The sequence below is a fragment of the Gadus chalcogrammus genome, chromosome 6 (genome assembly GCF_026213295.1).
Source record: "Gadus chalcogrammus isolate NIFS_2021 chromosome 6, NIFS_Gcha_1.0, whole genome shotgun sequence".
NCBI lineage: Eukaryota > Metazoa > Chordata > Actinopteri > Gadiformes > Gadidae > Gadus > Gadus chalcogrammus.
Genome location: NC_079417.1, coordinates 8,346,072 through 8,367,618, shown reverse-complemented (window position 1 = coordinate 8,367,618; position 21,547 = coordinate 8,346,072). Strand labels below are relative to the sequence as shown.

The following is a 21,547-nucleotide window of genomic DNA, read 5'->3' as shown; positions in this document are numbered from 1 at the left end:
GAACGTTTGGAAAGGGTTGAGTTTGGGGGACTTATAGAGGGATTCACTCTAGAAGCTGTATGTTAATGCTGACCCTGGCATCATGACAGGAGCAGAGAAGGAAGGAGGCCGGCCAAGAAGGGGCTGTTTATCTGCTGACTCAACATGTTATGGGACCGCAGGCCGGCACCTACAATCTAATAACAATCCTACCCGGGTTCCCAAAACAGATTGGCTTAGGGAAATGATTTCACCACTATCCGATTCAAAACTAATTTTGACACGGGGGACAAGTTGCAGAGCATCACAGAGGCAAACTGCTTTGTCCGTACGGGTGGCCTAGGGAATGATTTTGTATTTGATTTTATTGTTGATTTGATTTTATAATAATTAATACCAACTGGATAGATAATTGGTTTCCATACTCCATCAGAAAGGTGACAAAAGCCAGTGCCTGATAAAGAGTGGTCTAAAGACTTTTTCTGTATTCACTATGTTTGCCGGCAACAATGTTTGCCGGCAACAATGACCACCAACCTTTCCCAAAAGTAGACAAATGTTATTTTTAAGGTTAACCACCTGTAAGCCTGCTCCTGCTCCCCCAGACAAAGACCCGAGTTAGGCAGCTATTTCCTCTGCAGAAGGGCTGACGAAGAACAGATGCCAGCTCACCAGCACTATGCCAAGGCAGGGCCTAGTGGGGGTTGGAGGAGCATATCAATAGAGTCAGGGTTGGGTGTAAGTGAGACCGGGGAAGGATTTGCAGGTGCCAGCCCCACAAAGAGCCATTCACCCTAGGTCCAGCTTTGCCTGGTGATAGTCTGTACTTCACTACCGTAATCTCGGATCCAGAAGTTTGACAATGCTATAGCCAAACTTCTTGGGGGGAGACTGCACAACGCCTGTGCCGGAAACCAGCAAGGTTTCCTTTTTTGTTATGGAGATGTTCATCAGAGAGACGCTTATTGGAAAGTGGAAGGATGGAGTATTCATGAGACGATTTTAACAAATGTATTTATACAGTGGCAACTCTACTAACCAAGTTTGATTTTAAACCTTCATTGACACATGGCCTAAGGATGTTAGTGCCCGACAAGACGTTTCTCCTTGTCTTCCCACAGGCTATGGATAAAGTGTGTGCACTTTGGAGGCCATATCTTTAATTAGACCTCCAATACGATCAGCTCTGGCAGCACTACGGCGATAGCACTGTAGAATGGTCTTGGAATCGATGCACACCGTCTTAGCATCGTCACTTATGCCAACAGGTCCTGTTAAATCTTGTGTGAGTGTGAGTGTAGCCTGGTTTTACGCCCGAGTTTTTGCCTAGTCGTAATTTGTCTCGTGTTACGCACGTCTGTAGATCGCCGCCCCTAGCAACATGATTGGTCAAACCAATTTGAAGCCAAAGAAATGTAAGTGCAACATTCACACAGATTTGAGCTTGCCTGCCACCAGGCATGATATATTAACCCTAAATTTTGATTTGTGAGACTTACCAATGTTTCAGGATTCTGACATTTGGCTGTATTTAAAGTACAAAGACTTGCATTATATTAATTCAGGCTATACGTATCATTTAGGGAATGCCAGTTATTATTGGGTAGTCTGTCACTCTATATATTCACTGTGTTGAAGAACTAAATACTATATTACAATGCAACAATGGTGTCACAAATGTTCTAATTCAATCACCTCGTGAAACTCAAAATTGCATGGTATGTTGTGAATTAACAATTAACTAGAATTTCCAACATCACTTTTGTCCCTTTTCTGTATATGGAATGAGGAACAGTCATAAAACCAGCCATCTGTGTAATATAGTCTATTGTGCCAATCACACACACCCCAGATCACTCAAGCAATAGGCTATCACTTTCTTCTAACAACTCACTAATTATTTTCTACCTCACAATCCTCTAACACAAGTCTTTCACAGTAAGGGTCCCCCTACATTCTACGAGTTACTCAATGCACTCATTGTTTCAATTCAACATGTATAGCCCAGGGAAAGACAATATAAAGAAAGATCTGGCATAACTCATTCAACACAATATAGAATTGGCTGTAGCTTGACAGTTTGGAGCTTGCAAGCCTGTTTTACTGTGATTGCTGCAGTGACAGTGAAGAGATGATACGGACAGCGGGTCTCTATCCGCCGGAGGTAAGAGTGGATATAAACGTTGAAGAGGATGTATGGGGGAAAGAGGTGGAAGTAGGATGCAAGAGTATATTTTGTGAGATGGGGAGAGGATAGTTAACCCCCCCCACCCAACCTCCTGCTCCCAAATACACATTTTTTTAAAGAATTTTTGATAAATGGGTGCAGGAAAGTCTAGTTGCTAGGGTCTTTCCCTCCCTGTCAATGTGAACTAGGTTCGATCCCCAATACGTTCTGTAATGAGCACGCTGCCTAACCCCCACCTAATCCTTAATCACTACTTAATTCAATGTAAGTCGCTTTGGACAAAAGCATCCATTCTGCGCTAACAACTAATAACTGTAATAGTATGCCGAATAGTATGCAGAACATCTTATCTTAGTAATAGTGGTAGTAGTGTATAAAGAGATGGGAGTGCCCTTCATATGCACCCACAATATTCTTCGCTAAATATTTAGCTTATCTCATTGAAATTCCATCATTAATTCATAATACTGGTGGTTAAAATTGAGAGAATGTGCTATATTGGTAATGACATATGAATGCTGTACTTACTTATCACCGGCCACTGGTAAGCACACTACTCGATTAATTCTCACATTGTTCTCCTTTAAACTTCTTAATTACATTGATAAAATGAATGGATGGGTGCTCATTCAGATAAGCTACTTTTATGCTTCAGCATACCATTCCTCTAGATTTGGATCTCCCCCCTTTGTTTAAGAAAAGGCCCAGCCTGAATCCAGTTGGATTTACACTGAAATGTCATTCGTCTTAATCCCCGGCTTGTAACTTGAGCGTATTTAGGTCATGAGAACTTGTTCTACATAGCATGGGTGGCACTCTGTTCCTCTGAGAATGTCCAGCATTTCTCCGGTGGGTTAGTTTGCAAGAGAGTTTCTTGAATCTCCATGGAGGAAGGCGTTGCTTTTTCCAGATACATTGTGGCTGTCAACAAGTTTTTGGTAACAGTATTCATGACTAGACAACATGTCCCTTCATCATAAACATAGTGATGGTCACAGGGATCTTGCAGGTATGGACATACACTTGGGATATAATAATCTGGCAGCACCAACATAACAAGGGTTGATTGTCTGCACACTGCTTTACCTGTTGTTTGTTTGTTGTTTTTTATTTATTTTTCCTTTATCTGTATCAAATACTGCACGGGGTGGGTTGTAGTTTTTTAAGAGCCATGCATCACTCCAAACAGGGGAGCATTGGGCCTTTCCTCTCCTCCTTCTGTACAAAAAAGTGACGTTTTATTTTGCCAAAATCATTGCTCTCTAGTGAAACAGTTTTATTTTGACCAAATCATTGCTGTTGTGAAACAGTTTGGCTTATGATATGAATATGATTTATTAGTTACATTCATATCTGGTGACATTTAGGCGATTTGCAGAGTACCCAGTCTGCAATAGGCGAGTTGCCTTCCAATTGCTATCCAACCAAAGGGTTGCAACAGAGGAGAATTGTAATTTCTCTATACTCACTATGCACTGATGAAAACCTTTGGAAGATTACCTGTGCACAATCTTAACAACCATGCAACCGTGTGTGCAGACACACACACACACACACACACACACACACACACACACACACACACACACACACACACACACACACACACACACACACACACACACACACACACACACACACACTATGTCGACTGAACTTCTTAAAAGTCATTCCACAACCTTTTCACAGAAATACTATGCAGAATATGCTGCAGGACAAAACCCGAGTGAAATCCAGGGCAATAAAAAAAAGAATAATAATGACATCTCATAATGGCACGAAAATCCCTTTAGTATAAATTACCATCTGGATAAAAACGTCGGCCTCTCGTGAATAAAACTAGGAAATGATGGACCTCGCAATTCTTATTCACGTCTGGCTTCAAAGCCTTATAGAAAAAAAAAAAAAACGCTGAATTAGACAGATGAACCAGAAAGTACAAGATTTTTAAAGGTACATTGGGTGCTCAACATCCAGGCAAACCGTGAAACAAATATCAAAGAGTACACTAGGTATAATGGAAATAAAAATCACAGGGTTCTCCTCCTTCGTAAACAGGCTCCCACAGGATGAGTTAAACAATAGCGTAGTAAGCTCAACTGATTGACAGCTCGTCGGTCCTCAGGCTCGCCTCCCTCAAGGTATATTTCATTTTAAGCAATTTTGAGGTAACATACAAAATAATGTACATTGACGTGCAACCACTTGAATTTAAACGATATGGCAGTTAAAACCTTGCGCACACACGCAATAGCCTACGACCTGCAACTTGCACGTCGCAAGATAATAAGAATGTTTCGTGCAATTGTATATTCGTCGAGATTTTCCCAATACAATATATATATATTTAAATATACATACCTCAATGCATCCCTTTCATGGTGCACGTCGCTTTCCTCGTTGTAATCAGACAGGCAGGTGGACAGCGATATGCTGAACGCGGTGCAGGCAAGTTGGCTTAACGTTACTGTAAGCGACTATTACAACCTTCCAGATCTGCTCGGCTATTTGCTTCTACTGGCTCCTTATCAATGGCGTTTCTCAGTGTCAAAACATCTGAATAAAAGTTACTCACTTCACTTATTTCCAACTGCAAGATTGTGTAGCCCGGTATTGGTAGGCTACTATTCATCACCTCTTCCCAAGACAGTGGTTGATGCGACGCTGACGAGTAAATATGCCCGCCCCATCACCCATCTCTGAGTTTGAAAGAGAGAATAACTATTGGTGACGTTAGGCCTATAATAGAAATGTTTTATCATTGATTATGTGTTGATTATAGGATATGTTGGTTTATATTCCTATGGATGACTTCTGTAGCCTAATGAAAATAGCCAATGCATAATACGAGGAGATATGATATAAATATAATTTTGTAAATGACTCGAATCAGCATTTTTATATAAATGGCAGTTTGTGTGAAGTGGATATAACCGCTTATTTAAACATGCGCGTTTCAGAAACTCGACCATCTCAACAATGCAATGTCAGGCTAGCAGATATTAAATGTATACATCCGGCTGTTTTTTTCAAAGTAAAGTGCGTCATGACGGAAATTAATTGTATTTTCACAATAAAGCAACCAGGCACTAATAGAGGCTAATTTAAACGTTTTCTAAGATAATGGAAAGGATATTATGTAGACAGAGCGGCCATGAAAACGACCACACCATTTTAGCATGAAACAAAACTCAATTAAGAGTGCATTTGGTTAGCATTAAACATTCAATTTGACTTTACGTTACAGTCGGTGACTGAGTAGTCTTTAGGCCTACTATCAGTCTGAATTGGGCAGGCGGGTCAGGATTTTTAGGTAGTCTAACAATCCAAACTTCCATATTTAAAGAGTCAAGACTCTCAACTCTGTCTACCGAGGGGAACTGGGAATCTGTCTGCATCATTCATCATTATTATCAGTGTAGTGGTTATGGTTTGCAGCCAGAGGTGGTGTATTCCTTCCCTTATATTCACATCCTAATTTATAGGCCCATTGAGAAAGATGCCTACCCCCTACCTGCTTATTAATGAGATGAGTCTATATTCCTTCTCATTCGATTTGGATGAAAGTGTCTGTTAAATAATATTTTCTTGTGACTGAGCTGCAGACTATTTTAAGAAATTTCCCCCGGGATTAATGAAGTTATCTAAATCTGAATAATCTTCATCCAAGACAAGTGATTATGTAAACATGAAAATTATTAAATGACTTTGGCTTTATCTGTTTAATGCAATATCAGCTTCTGCCAGCAGATGCCAGTGCGGAGAAAAAGGATTCACACTTTAATTAATTGGAGCATCATAATCATCAGTATTTTATCTTTGCCTACTTGTTCTACTCATTAATCCGATTAGATGGTAAAAAAAAACTTTCTCATCAATATTTTCCACGCAGGTTTGACCAAGTGATTTTATTCGTTGGATATTATTATTCAGAGATAATTTTACAATAATATAAAAAAAATAAAAGATAATTGAAAACAATTATAGAATTACAATAGGTATCCACAGATTATCTGTGAATACCTAATGCATATTGTTCAGTCAATATAGTATTATAGCTTGTTATTATTTCAAAATAGTTTTGCTTAGTTCATCATTTGCTTACATTATGTTTTTATTCTTTGTCATTGCTAAATAAACACACTGTCTGGGAGCAATACAGCGTTCATGTCTTTTTCTTTCCGCTATTTCCGAATGGCCATGGCCTTCTTGCAGTTATAATTTTGTATAAAGGGGGCGTTTGCACCCTTTGCTTAGTTACTGCATGTGTATTTATCTAGTTTTTACCTTTTGAGTCTGACCAGCGAAAGGTCTCGATGACAAATGTTGGGAACCACTGGACTAGATTGAATACTTTTACTTTGCAGAACAGATCAATTAAATAAATCAATTAATCTCGCTGTGGTTCAGCTTTAGATATCAGAAATCAGAAAATAACAACTTTAAATAATAATCTCACAGATGGCAATTATTAATTTTATCAAAATTCAGTGATATTAGGCATCAACATTTCAAAATGTCATAATCCACGTCGAAAGGGTGTTTGTTGTTTTGATCGTTTCACGTTTTGTTTGACAGCCTTGCCTTTACAGGTGCCGTAAAGCGACCGCCATGGCGCATGCGTAGTATAGATCTGTCAGGACCGGACTGACTGCTCGAGCTGTTGTTACTATTTAATTGCACTCGTCAGACATTCAAGGTTTCAACAGCAAGTTAAGGCTTGCGGGGACTGTAACATCTTCGTAGTTGCAATACGTGTAAGTAAAGTAGAAGTATTTTTAAACAAAGCAAAACACCAAACTTTGTTGTCCATACAATGTTTTAATAACAGTGTGCTTTGTGGAGGGGGGGGGGGGGGCGGTATGGGCGATCCTTTGGCTACGCGACATCATACTGTTGATACAACAATCTGCTAGCAAGCGAGTTGTTTTTCCAAAAATAATTGCATCTTATTTCTATTTTGCGAAGATGTATTTATCAGTGATTACGTCAACGTGTCGGTCAGTTGCCACTCGGTCACAACTTCTACCTGTAAGATCATACGTTTCTAAAGTTCTTTCGTTATGTCATGGTAATGCACTTGGATGACTAAGTAAGTCACGCTCGGACAACTCTTGCCTTACTCGTGTTTCAGTTTGTAACTTACTCATTTGTCCGAGTTCCCTATTTAGTTTAGCCTCATGTCATGTGCGACCCATGATTCGCATTGTACATCGCTCCTTGGTCCAGGCACATCGTGATACCAGTCTTATCTACTAACAGATGGTCAATCCACTTTTTGCACACGCAGCCAAGCTATGCTTTCTGTGATGATGACTGGCATGAACTTCCACCATACCTTTTATCATGTGGCCCTCCTAAAACACACAGACTTATACAAATTTATCCATGCAACACTCAATCATACCTGTCATGTTTGTCTGATTTCTTAGATGTGAACATGAGCACGCCTTGAAAGTAACTCTGGACTGTACAAGCCGTCTCTCCTTCATCATCCCTCATGTGCATACTCTTTTTCAAGTTTGACCCACGGCCAGCATCCAAAAATGCCTACAGGTAGGACTTCACCAACTGTTATTTATGCACACTTTGCCTATATTATGTAATTTTACATAGACGCTATTCTTTACTGCACATATTGTATTGCACATTATTGTAAATACTGAGAGAGCCATCCGTTCTGTATTTATTTTATCGTACTTTGTCTTATCCTACGCTATTCTTTCAACTTGTGCTAACCTTTTGTGTGACCATCCTGAACTTTTGAGTTCACATTCCGTTTTCCTCATGGTTGGTTTCAGTTCATCATGAACCAGGACGGCTGCGTTCTCCAGAATTAAAAAATCGTCCTACCGATAAAGGGTAGCAATTCAAAACTCAATTGGGAATTAAATTGATCCCCAGACAAGCCATACTCCTTCAAATTAGAGGAACGCAATCTTGCTATTTGGATTTTCTCACGAGGCTACCCTTTGGCTCCTGAAACGTCTGTATCTCCTGCATCAGGATCAGGTGGTGTATTTGTCTGCTCCTGTGTTTTCCTAGCCTCTTCATAACTAGGTCTGTTTCTAAGGCTTCATAACATACCAAAGTAAATAGAGCAGTGGTGGCAAGGTGCACACATTCTTTACCCAAGTAGAAGTACAAGTACAAGTACTAGACTCTGGTAAAAGTACTGATTCAACTTCTTTACTTAAGTAAAAGTGAGAGAAAAAAAAGTACAAGCTCTGATATACACTCAGTCTAAAGTATTAGCCCACTGACCTTTCTACTGGCTGTTTCTGTGCAAAGCTAACTGACCGTCACGTCATATTGATATAATTCGGAGAGTGTTAAAGTTAAACCATTATAACTTCAAATAAAATAAATGGAAAATAATGAACATTAACTTAACGCCAATGTGCAAATCCGTTTTCAATGTCAGCAACATATCATGTGTGATATGCACCGATGGCTTCACCAAGGGAACGTCTTCATTATGTGTAATTGGTCCTGTCCATTTAGGTTGAAATCAGTCTTGATGTGGGGAAGGTGTGCAATGATGCAAGAAAAAATAAATTAAAAATTGGATAATTCCCCTCAAATGCATTAAAACGAAGGTACATTTTTTTGTTTATTCCAAGGATTAGAAAGTGTTCAAATTTATTTAATTTTTGTGTTTTATGCAATCTTACACAACTTTGACAAAGCAACAAGGGTATGACATATTTTTTTGTTGATCAGCGAGGCTTAGTCAGAGTGATATTGCTTGGACTTTTGGAAAATTGTTACATGCTTATTGGGGTTGACTGCTTTCCCATATGTTTAACTGCCTTATGACGTATTTGCAATTAGGAGGGAGAGGCTTTACCTGGTACTGGGTAAATGAAAAAAGGGAAGCATTTAATCGGATGATCTTTGAAGGGAAACACCGAGATATATCTAATGTCATTTAGCTGTTGCCTAGAATCAGACGAGTTAAATTCCAATTCGTAAATTGTGTTTCCAGAAGGGGTGATGGCTGGATTAGCCTATCTGTCTGTTAGCCACTTACATTGCCTTGTAGAGTCACAGTAGCCTAGCTAATGTAGCCCTTTAATAAAAATCGGGGTCAACATCCTAGTTCCGCCTATTTTATCTGCGCTCTGCCGTAAGCGATAACTTTCCTACAGCAGGCGTTGCAGACTAGTTGACAAAGAAACATTCACTGTGTTCACGGTGTGGTGTAAGGTCAGCTCCTGGAGGCAGTTCTGTGGTTAGCCTCAGTTCGTCTCTCTCTGTGCCGTGTCCTCTGAGCGTCGGGTTGGATATCAGGAGTTCAGAGGACCGCACCACCTAACTCAAAGCTCAGGAGAGATGAAATGTAGGCAAGGCAGATATCGCTGTCTGATAACAAGGAAAGACTTGTTGGGAGAGTCTGAGTCCCTCATTGGTGTTGACATCAGCACTGAGGGCTAGCAAAGAACAACATTTGCAAACCACTGTAATCAAATTGACCTAGCTCACTAATGCGTTGGAATCTTCTTGAATCATCTTTCTTAGTTCTTAAATAAGAAGCAACTTTTTAAGTGTTCTAAACTTAATAATGGATTTCTAAATGTCATTCAATCCCTCCTCCAAGTGGCCTCTAGCCAGCTGTTGATGATCCTACCATAGAGGAGCTTGCCTCTACATCCCCTAATTATCATTCAACCTTTCCATGCGTAAGCGTTTGCCACAGTCGTTTCCTTGTGTGCTTTGGGGACGTTAGAATGCTGTGCAAATCTGCCGTTAGTCCTGTGATCTCTTATTGAGTCTATGCTCCAGACATGACCGGTCTGTGCCCTCAGCGCAAGATGAATGAGGATATTGTAAGAAAAACACAGGATGTTTGTTATTGCTTCTCTGGTAGCTCGATTAACCTTCTAGAGACTCATGGGGATGACCTTTTAACTTATACGGCAGAAAGATGGCAAACAATTATTAATATTTCAAATGGTTTCATGTCTGCTGTGGTTCCTGCCTAACACCGTAACCAGACTTCTGCCATGTTAAGGATTATTAAAACATTTGGCCAGGAGGGCCTTAGGGTTAGGTCTTAGCCTTTGAGTGTTTGTGTTTGTGAGCACCTGCACTGCAACTGCAAAAGCCTTTTCTCTCAATACCGATTATGTAAAAAGTAGTCAGTCTTTTCTTGATCAACCACCGACCGAATTGACCTGCAGACTTACCTAGGTAAACCACAAGCTCACCGGACACGTTCTGCTTTGTGAGCTTTGTCCGGAGGTCTAGAGCTGCTTTCAGTGCCCCTGTTTCCTAGCCGTATCCAGCCTTTGATGCTCTTCTCTGTGGGCATCATCAAAGGGGGTCCTCCTGCCAGCCCTCCACCTCCCTCCTCCAATCCGCTGGAGCCCACTCCGTCTATTGCGAAAATTAATACCGAAATTCTGTACTTTGAGGCCCCTGGCAGAACAGTGTGGCTCTAATGCCTCCACCCTTTCAGACGGCGGAGTACCGATAAAAGGTAATCGGTACTCCAACGGCGGAGTACCGATAAAAGGAGCAGCTCAGCACGCTTGTTTTGGGACCCTGTGCAACTTTTGACGGCGGAAACGCCAATATAAGCGAACCGTGCCGCACCGAACCGAACCGCACCGCTCGGTGGAAATAACTGAACGGCTGGGAGAGAGGGAGAGGGAGAGGGAGAGGGAGGGCAGCAGCCGACAGCTCTGCAGTGACTCCTAGGGACAGTCACTGCAGAGATTCTGGCATCTACAATCAATCAACCCAAGGCCTTCCGCCAGCTCATTACCATAATTATAAACCCCCAGACCCCCAGAAATGGATTTGGGAGATGGATTGGGAGGACACAACACTTAGTTCTCAGATGACAGAGAGAGGTTACTATTAATTCAAATTGAGTTCATCTAAGGCTCTGTTCAAAGTGTGAGGATATATGCACGTTCATGGGTTTAGACAAACAATGTGGGGGGGAGGAACAAAGATAAGGGGAGAAATTTATAAGAAGTGGTGGTATGTGAGAGCGTCCTCTGCGCAGAGACAGTTGGGGATCCAAAATGATTGATTCCCCCATGTGACCCTTGTGGAGCCTCTCCAGCTCCTCACTCAAAATGTTCCAACAAGGGTCTGGGATGGAGCAAAAATAGTAAGATCCAATGTTATTCTTTCTCTTTCTATCACTCGACTCTGTCTCTCTCTCATCTCTCCTCGTCTCTTCAGGCTGATTTTGGCTGCAAACAGAGATGAGTACTACAGCAGGCCGACCAAGGCGGCAGACTACTGGGCGTCCAACGGCGATATCCTCAGTGGTGAGTGTGCACTGCAGCTCTGATGAACTGGTAGCGGGGTTAGTAGCATGCCTGTCCATGGTGCCAGCAGCACCAACCAAGTGTTGTTCTTGTATCCAGACCAAGAGGTTTCTGGAAAGAGGAAGAAAAACACCAAGAACCATTGAATATTTATTCATCTGTGGTCGTCTAGTTTGTTTTTCTCAACAACAAACTAACTATCGGCCTTCTTTACCCCTATAGAATCAAGTCACGTCTTCCTGTTTCAGTCGCTGTGGGTCCCCTGCCCTCGGTATACAAACTTTAATTGACCCACGTTCCCCCTCCAATACACTACTGTGCTACTGGCATGAGAAACCAATCATAGCCTTCTTCGACTGAGGGAGGAAACACAGAGCCCTGCCCCCCCCTCTATAATGGAGCAGTCCGGACTCCTGAAGTGGAAGCCTTAATTGATGGCTGCCTTTATACGGTGTGACGCGTATACATGGTCCAAGGCTCTGTCCTGCTGGAGGTATAGTGTGACAGAGGGAGGTAGTGAGCTCTACTTCCCCCCTCTCTCCCCCGCAACCCCCTCTGAGGAACCCAGTTTAGTGCGCCTGACCGCTCCCAGAGGAGAACCTCCTCTTCCACTTTAGATCAGTGGCAGGACTAAGTGGACCTCTCTGATATTGATCCAGCGGAATCCATGGCGGACACACCTAGTCTAGCTATTGACTGATTCTTACCCCATCGAATTACATTCAAGGCGGCCACTTGTGATTATGATGCAAACTATGGCTGGCAATATGTAATATGCCTGTATTATAGTGATGTATACATAGGGGGTTATGTAATCTACAGAAAAGCAAGCAATAAAACACTTTTAATGCCTTCACGTGGACGAGGGTCCGGCCAAGCCATGCAACTGATTGTCGTAACTATTCCGAACCCTCTTTACGATACCCTTAGTGTTGGCTTGTGCGAGTCAAACGTCATGCGTGTCAAACCAAAATAGATCGGGTCTGATAATAATAGGCTGCTATGATTATATGTTACGCTTCATTTTTATGTACTGCTTGAATTGTTTGATAATCAACAGGATGATTGGCAAAACAAGCTAAATATTGTTTTGTTTTGTAATTAAGTACTGGGTAATCATTACTCATTATATTCCTTGTATTATTACTGCGCTTGTAAATAAACTCGAAATTGGGGATAATCTCAATCAGACACTGGGACTGGTTGGATACTGTTTCAAATTTCTCATCGGTTACACTATGTTTCCCAGGCCTAGACCTTGAAAATGGCAAGGAAGGTGGAACATGGCTGGGAGTCACCAAGACGGGCCGGCTGGCCACCATCACAAACTACCTGGAACCAATGCTCAACCCTGACGCCAAAGGAAGAGGTGAGGGAACCAAGTCAAACCAGCAAATCATGAAGGTTTTCATCATGTCCAAACCCTGCTTTTATGAAGGGTTATTAAAGGGTTATGCCTACTCACTTCAATTGCAGTTCTTGATAAGTTACACTGCATTTGTCCAACAAATCTCACTCTCTCTCCTCTCAGTACGTACTATGAGTCTCTCTTTCCTCTCAGTACTGACTCTCTGTGTCCCTCTCCCTCCCTCTTCTCAGTACTGAACCTCTGTCCTTTTCTCTCTCTGCTCTCACTACTCTGTGTGTGTGTGTGTGTGTGTGTGTGTGTGTGTGTGTGTGTGTGTGTGTGTGTGTGTGTGTGTGTGTGTGTGTGTGTGTGTGTGTGTGTGTGTGTGTGTGTGTGTGTGTGTGTGTGTGTGTGTGTGAAGATATAGATGGCTTTATGTCTAATGGAAAACGAGCCGGTCATATTGCGAAATTGGATCAAAACATTGACATTTGATCCCATTCAATCGTTAACCTGATCCAGCCAATAACATAGCTCTTCACTACGCTGTGTCTTCTTCCCCCATCGCTCCCCAATCAGGCTTCCTGGTGGCCAACTACTTAATAGACAGAGACCTGGACAGCTTCTCCTACTTGAAAAAGTTGTCGACAGAAGGTCACCTGTACAACGGCTTCAACCTGCTCACTGCAGAATTCAAGTAAGTGGAAGGTGGAGTGAGTACTAGCATAGAAATGGTTACTTCTCTATTTTTTAATGCAAGGAACATGCTGTATCCTTATCACACCCTTTGATCAGTTAGTCTTCGGAAAACCAACAAGCGGACATTTTTTAATTAGCGGGGAATTTACTTTTTCAAGCATTTCTTTCGAAGTCATTATAAGTGCCCCTTTTCTTTGGCTAATGGCCTCATTTGCTGTCATTGAATATGCTGTAGATGTGGAAGAAATTCATTTAACACTGGTAAATGGCAGTGGACTCCTTACAGGGCAACAAAGCTTAGCAAAGCATGACAGGATAATTTCCCCCCCCCCACCCTTAAACATTAATCAGGTGTTTAGGGTGAACAGCAGAGGGGTGTTTGTCATCTTCTCTGCTCCATCACTCTGCAATCCTTCTCTCCAGAAGCCTGCTGTGATTACATTTCCTGACCTAGCGGAGAGAGGCCAAGGAAGAGAGAAAGAGGCCAAGGAAGAGAGAGAGAGGCCAAGGAAGAGAGAGAGAGGCAAAGGAAGAGAGAGAGAGGCCAAGAGGAAGGGAGAGAGGGAGAGAGAGACAGGGAGAGGGAGAGAGAGACAGGGAGAAGGAGAGAGAGAGAGGGAGAGAGAGAGAGAGAGGGAGGGAGGGAGAGAGAGGGCGAGAAAGGGGGAGGGATCTCAAAGTGGGCACCAACAGACAGCCACCATCCAGGAGGCCTCTCCGTGGACATTCTATCGGCATGGCAACGAGTCTCCGGGGTTGTTGTTCAGCCGTCTGGGAGGATGTGGTCCATAACCTTTGGAGGCAGGGGGCCCGGGGAGGGATCATGCCCCCACTCCTCCAGTGGACCTGGGTGTTGTGATGATTATCATATCCTGGTGATGTGAACTCTTGCAGGATCCCCACACTGGGGGCTTTCCCAGCCAATCCACTACACACTCTTACCTCGCGCCACACACACAGTCAGTAGGGCAGTCAGTCAGCCTGTCTTTTTTGATATTGTTATGTTTGCTACGGGTGACTGGCTGTGTGCTCTCTGGCATATTTTCACGGCTGTAGACCACCCCAAACTGTTCTTATTTTGTTTGTAAGATGGGGGTTAGTGGTGGATAGGGGAGGGGCTGTCTCTCTTTTGGTGGGGTGCTCTCTGTAAAGGCATCAGTTGCTGGTCAAAGGCTCTGTGATGGGCTTGTGGGCCGCAGCTGGCGTTGCCAAGTTCATGCTTTGATGCGTTCAGGCCGGTCATCACAACTGGCTCTAATGTTGATCATACCGTACTTATACCGCGGGCGTGTGTGCCTTTGAAGCCAAACCATATCATCCAAGAAATTGTCTTCCCTCTCCCCAATGTCTTCTGAGAAATGTTCCTTCAAGGAAAACAGATCTTTGAGTGAAAGAATCGCCCCCACTTAGACACTTTCAGTGAGAGGACCATGCATGTATTTATCTCTCTCCATGTCTTGAAGGTTCGTCGGTTCTAAAAAGATGTATAGTGATATGATCAGATACCATCTAACAAGTAAAAACGATTTATTATTGTTTATGTTTAATGACATGTTATTGAAACTGCTATACTTTGCCAAGGCTGGTTGGGTTAAATGGAATGTATGGAATGCATGGAGGTCATGTGATCGCGCAGAAAAACCCAACGATGGATTCCAGATGTGCTCGAAACGGTTCTGTTAATTTTGGCTTCAACGTTGTTAATATGGAGTCATATTTTTTATGTTTATTATTCAAATGTGAACACTGATGCGTCGCATTACCCTATTTTTCTGTTTTGGGTATGAAGTCACTCAGGTCCCTTCCAGATGTGTTTCAACCCCACTGTATGTATTTTTTGAACTAAACCAACCCCAACAGACAATTAGAGAGCTGTAATCTGTCTGGAATGTTTGAGGATGCATTGGGGCATCTAATAACTATAGTCGCGTTCCCTACGCTGACACTAATTATTCACGTGTGTGTATGTTAAAGTGGTGTCAAGTTACCCTATGACTCAGTATGTAATCATGCACATTGCTCCATGGCAGGTAAAATCTTAACTTAGAAATTGTGCTTGGAGATTTGAAGATGAAACATACATTGTGCTTGGAGGTTTGAACTTGGGTCATACATTTTGCTCATCCACTCATATTTCTGAAAGGCCTTCACTCTTTCGAGGAAGAATGTGAAAATTACACTTTTGGTCAAGTTAGGCCATATATTCACTGTCATGCTTCCAAGAGGATTAAACCAGCAAAACAAACATGGATGGGATTTCATTTCTGAGACTTTTTTGTTAACACATCAGGGATGATCAATATCTCTGACCGTACCGAGATATTCTCATTCTTCATGAAACAGCCCATCATGGTTTTCTAATGGCTAAATCAATGCTCCACACTAAATGTGAAGCTCCCTAAAAAAAAAACAGTTTACGCCTTCGAGAAACCGTAGTGCAAAGTAAAGCTGTTCATTTCCCTAAGGATTCCTAACCGACTCTGTGTTTGTGTAGATGATGAGAGTGTCAGAGTTAATGTCAACTCTTTGAAGCCCCGCTTGTCTTGCCAGCTCCACTGCAACAACACAACAGCTGGAAGGAGACGATATGCACAGCACTGGTCCAACACTGTTCATTAGGGCCGGTCTCCCAGCCAGTGTGTTGATTACCCCTCTGTCCTCCTCATACTGGCTCTAAATCATGGGGCTCTACCTCCCACTGGCACCTTATCCAGGGCCCAAACACCCCGCAGAGCACATGTCAACATTCAGGGATCTCTCTGTTCTCGCAGCCTCGGCTATCATAAAAAGAGCTTTCTCTCTCACTCGCGCTCTCTCCACTGTGCCAAACTGTTTGCCGAGAATTCAACCTTGCAGTCCTGTGCTGCATGTCGTTCCCTCTCTGTTTCAACTTTCCTGTGTTGAGTATCTGTCGAGAAAGGCACTGAAAATCCATAAATAAAACTATGTAAAACAGGTTAACTGAATAAGTGAACTAAAAAAGGTCAACTCAACTTCCATGAAATGTCAAATGAATGCACGGTTCTGTGTGTCCAATATTTAGATGCAATTCTGGTATCTTTTTGTTCTATGCTCATTGATACATACCGGCTTGCATTGTCTATATGTATAGGCGGCTTGAAAGCCGGTTCTGTGTTAATAGTAAATATTTGCTTGTAAGGGTTGTATTGCAAAGATCATGGAGGAACACACTGTGGAGGAACGCTATTATGTAACTTTTTATGCTAGTCTAAGGATTTTATACCATATAGGCTGACAAAGGGGCTGTCTTTCAGCAGGAGGACCAGATTCCTTTAACAATCCTGCTGTCAGGACTTTTTAAGTCCCTTTCTGGGCCCTCGAAGCAGAGCTGATCCTTTTGAACTGCAGCGATAAGCAGACATGAAGGGAATTACGTTCCGACTCAAACAGCCACTCTAATTTTCCATTTGACTGTCTCCCATCCAGTGCCAAAGAAGACATTGTGTGTTACTATGGAAACAGAGGGAGCACCCAGCCGATCCGTCTGAAATCAGGTCTGTGTATTAACGGTTGCTGTAGTAACGGTTAAAATTGATACTTGCCTCCCCTGCCGGCCCCCCTGTTGCCCTCCATGATAACCCTGGTCGTGGAGGTCTATTGATTTTATTAGGAATAATGTCACAATCCATGTGATCCCTTACCTGTGCCCCATCTCTCTGCTAGGCATCTATGGCTTGAGCAACTCTCTGTTGGAGACACCGTGGAGGAAACTGGACCACGGCAAGTGCCTGTTCACCAGCGTGGTGGAGCAACAGCTGTCCGGGGACAGACTGGTGCAGGACCTCATCACTGTCCTCAACAACCAGGAGCTGTAAGAGCTGTTTAGTGGTATTTGTGTAACTTCTGGAACTGTAGACACATTTATCCAAAGTGACTGCATTCAGATCAATAGGGAGCAGGTAGGTCTCTAGGCCTCTTGCTCACTGCTACCAATGGAACACCTGAGCCTTCTGCCCTGCAAGCACCCCTTTGCGTACAACTTTTAAAGACATGCCTTTCTTTTTTTCAAAAGAACCAAGGCGGTATCTACTTCCAGGCCTTTTTGGCTTGTATTTTGATTGTGTGGGCATTATGCATTGGTATAATCGTTGTATCTGTCTCTGCCCTAAAGGACCACAGACCCAGCCATACAGAGACAGGGTCAGGGCTTCGATAAAGGGATACTGCCGGCCCTCTCATCGGTGTGTGTTCGCACTCCTCATTACGGCACAAGGTCAGTGTCCTCCAGCTATACCCCTCTCCATGGTTGCCTTTGCTCCTCCGCCTCTCTTTCTATTTGCCCCCTTTTTGGTTATCATATTGTTGCAGGACCGGAGTCTTATTTCACCTCTGTAAGTACACAGTGCAGGTCACGATCTCCAAGGAGGCCTCACGTGGCCTCACACAGTGGAAGACACGTTATGAGGATGTTTGTGGAGTTCTGTAGGGAAAGAAGAATGTTACACTTGGCTCACGCTCTGAAATGCTGGCGGGTAGGCTCACTTTTTTACTTAATGCTAGCACTCCAGTTGAACCAGTAAAGGTTAACGGTTTGGGGACGTAGTCAGGTTAACAGTTTATATTATTCTCTGTCCCCCTCTGCTTCTCCCTCTCTCTCCCAGGACCAACACGGTGGTCCTGATAGACACTGCAGGGGCCGTGACCTTCGTGGAACGCACCATGCTCAACTGCGACACCAGCCAGTGGAGCAACCAGAGCTTCCAGTTCCAGCTGCAGGCGTGACCACCGCGCCGCGCGGTCAGACGCTCCCTCGCCACCCGCCAGACTCTGCCTTAGAGCGTTGCCTCTCCCCACCACCACCACCACTTCCTCCATAGTCCCACTGTTCCTGCCGCTACTTGACTCGGGAATGCTTTCAGGGGTCTTTTTTGTTTGGATTTTTAAAAGCTGTGAAAGAATTACTTTGCTTATTGTTGCACTATTAATATGGGTTTTGATTTTGGACTTGTTGAATGATGGTACTTGGAATAGATTAATGTTGTTGGGATAAGGAAGGGGGGAGGCTGTTGATTGGTTGATTTGATCATTGATTATTTCTGTGGATTGAAACATTGCCAAAGATGTAGGGAAATGTAATTTTCGTCCATATGGGCAAAATATAATTGTTGGTGTTTTTATGTTGACATTGTTATCCAATGCAGATGTGTTATGCTTTCAGATCGTCATTGGTCAACTAGACCACCTCATGTGACAATGTCATGATTCTTTCATGACTGCTTTAAACTTCAATTATGTTAAACATTGTCTTCATGCAACTAGACCGTACCTCGGTTTTTATTACTCTATGATTTAATCTCTAAACAATGCACACATAAAAGAACACAATGAAAAACATTGTCTCAATAATCCCATGATTTTATTTATGGATTTGAATTACCAACAGGTAGCAGTATTCATGCCAAACGTAATTTGTTAAACTTTACTTCTTTGCCTGGCACAGCACTAGGATAGCATATTAGCAGCTAATGTTTGCATTAATATGCTATCTACACACATTGCAATACCTTTCAGGCTACAATTGCATTGCATCCTTATTTAAGGGTAACTCATTTGAGTCTGCACTCTGCATGCTACTTTTATTAATTACTGTTTTACCAGTACTGTTGATTGTAGCTGCTTTTGGTATAATACAATAATGTTTCACCAGTGGAGCCTATTTTGTAAAAATAAAATGTATCAAACTGAATCTTCAGGAATGAAGTTGGCTTTGATAAATTAATGTTATAGCTCATATCGGAATCCCAAAATTGTGTATGAGTTTTATACCTTCCTTCATCAATTTATCAGTTGACTTGCTTGCCACGTGTAATACTGAGAGGATTTTCTGAAGAAGCATCCTTGGTGTCTGGGTTTTGTGTAGAAGGAATGGGACCTGTGATTCTCCTAAAGATAATCTGAAATCAGAGTTGAAGGCAACTAAACTCTGGTACCCTTGAAACACCTAACATGTAATTGAAGTTTAGAATAAATTCTGAATTGTGTTTCCATGTCTTCCTTTAAACAGAATGCAGCTCTCAAACAGGGAGGGTGTTGAAACTAGACGAGGTTCCATCAAAATATGTAGACTTGGACAAGAAAATACATGGAGGGACTGATCAGTTTCAGAATTGGATCTGAAACTCTTTATTTATGACCTGGCCAAACTCATCTTCCTCTTCTGATGACATCTGCTAAGAACAGCTACAGAACCGACTGGCTAAAATTATTAAGTACAAAATTAATGCTAAATATAACCGCAAGCGGTGATTTACCAAGTCTGAGCAAAATGAAAAGTCAAGAACACACTAATGGAAGATATATAAATATGACATATAATTATGAAGGAAAGATGTTGATGTTCCCCTTAATGCCATACCGTGCGTCGCCTTTCAAGTGACTGGCCTGCAGACCAATGGCCGATTGTCATGTTCAGCATTGTCTAATCGGGATTCGAACTCTCAAACTAAGGATCACCAGTTCAAGTCATTATCCCATTGAGCCACTGACAAACCTGAAATGGAGCCTCATTCATATGATCAAAATATCTATTTATAAGCACACAAAATCCAGAGAACTCCAAACAACATTTCTCAAATGAATTAAGGGCTTTCTTAAAAGCAAATACCTGAAAAATCTTTGAAATTCTGGTGAATTTTTGATTATTTTTGTAGCCTGTGATTCTTTTTATCATGTTTAGCTTTAATATGAAATAGTGGGAAAAGTAAACATTTTTAGAGCAGAACAATAGGGTGAAAAAGAAGCATCTGATTTTAGAGATTAATATGATGGAAGGATTTTGAGTCCAGGTCAATCTCGTAAGGAGAGTAAGGAGTTTTTTTTAAATAGCGCCACCTTTGGGTGCAGTACCACAATTTGGGTTTAGTGGGGGGTATTGGTATCAACCCAATAATAGTTGTATGTTTTTTTATACAATAACAAAATGGTCATATAAGAAAAATGGGCTAACTGCTCCAACTTTATTGGCCAATATTTCTCAAATGGAATCAAGTAAAACAAATTCAGTTCGATGATTTTTGTGAGGCTTTGACTAAAGATTTTATGTGGCGATTTTGGTGAATTTTTGATTATTTTTGTAGACGCATTTATAAATGCGTCTGATTCTAGAGATTAATATCCTGAGAGAATTTTGAGTCCAGGTCAATCTGGTGAGGAGAAATAAGCCTAATTCATGATCTTTTTTACAATAGCGCCACCTTTGGGTGCAGTACCACAAATTGGGGTTCATGGGTAGAGGGGGTTATTGGTAACCATACCTGAACATTTCAAGAGTTTTCGACCTACGGTATAGGCTGCAGTAGGACTTTTACAGAATTTGAGGGAAAAAAAACGTTACAGAAACAATAGGGGCCAAGCAGCTTCGCTGCTCGGACCCTAATGAAAAATCCAAAATACGGTCTAGAATACAATGTTTTAGGACAATCTTAAAATAAGTGGTTATCTAAGAAAAATAAGAGCATATATTGAGAGTAAAGATTATGGAGCCTGATGTAACCTAGTTTCTAAACCGAGGTGGTAGGTCCCTCAGAGCCGTGTCTATTGGGGGCATATTACAGGATTTTTGGGCGTATATCCTGTGCACTTACTTTTTTGCTGATGACGTGTGCACTTACTTGGGAATCAATTTGCGTGCAGAAATGCATTTGCATGCAGTCTCCTGGTTGGCGTGTTTATTCAAACACGAAGTATTAAAACGGTTTTATTTCACAATGATTGTTACCTATGTTTGGATTGTTGAGAATGTATAGATTACTATTAGGCCTATTATAGATATAGATCATAAAGATTTCGATTTGTGTAAGCTATAATTATGTGAATCTAAAGATGTGGACATTGGATGTATGGGCAAAATACCGTGACCAATCCAGGGATATACAGTGTAATAATCATATCCATAAACATGGTTCCTAATGGCGAAACTGCCACCCTTTGGAAATGCGCTGCATTGCACTCAAAACCACACGCCTCTCATTGGCCGAACGTAGTATGTGATTGGCTCGATCTCTACAGCTGTATTTCCTGCCGGCA

General features: G+C 42.1%; 1 protein-coding gene across 2 annotated transcripts; it reads left to right on the top strand.

Moving 5' to 3' along the window:
* The first annotated feature begins 6,784 nt into the window (after positions 1-6,784).
* On the top strand, positions 6,785-19,518 carry tango2 (transport and golgi organization 2 homolog (Drosophila)). Of its 2 annotated transcripts, XM_056592736.1 has the most exons (10): positions 6,800-6,924; positions 7,600-7,723; positions 11,366-11,454; positions 12,704-12,823; positions 13,382-13,499; positions 16,949-17,016; positions 17,186-17,333; positions 17,634-17,735; positions 17,831-17,994; positions 18,124-18,211. In XM_056592736.1, the coding sequence occupies exons 2-9, from the start codon at positions 7,668-7,670 to the stop codon at positions 17,946-17,948; spliced, it is 819 nt and encodes a 272-aa protein (XP_056448711.1). In that variant the 5' UTR covers positions 6,800-6,924; positions 7,600-7,667; the 3' UTR covers positions 17,949-17,994; positions 18,124-18,211. The 2 variants fall into 2 exon arrangements, with proteins under 2 accessions (XP_056448710.1, XP_056448711.1); XM_056592735.1 differs by lacking the exon at positions 17,831-17,994 and having other exon boundaries at positions 6,785-6,924; positions 18,124-19,518.
* The last annotated feature ends 2,029 nt before the right edge of the window (positions 19,519-21,547 follow it).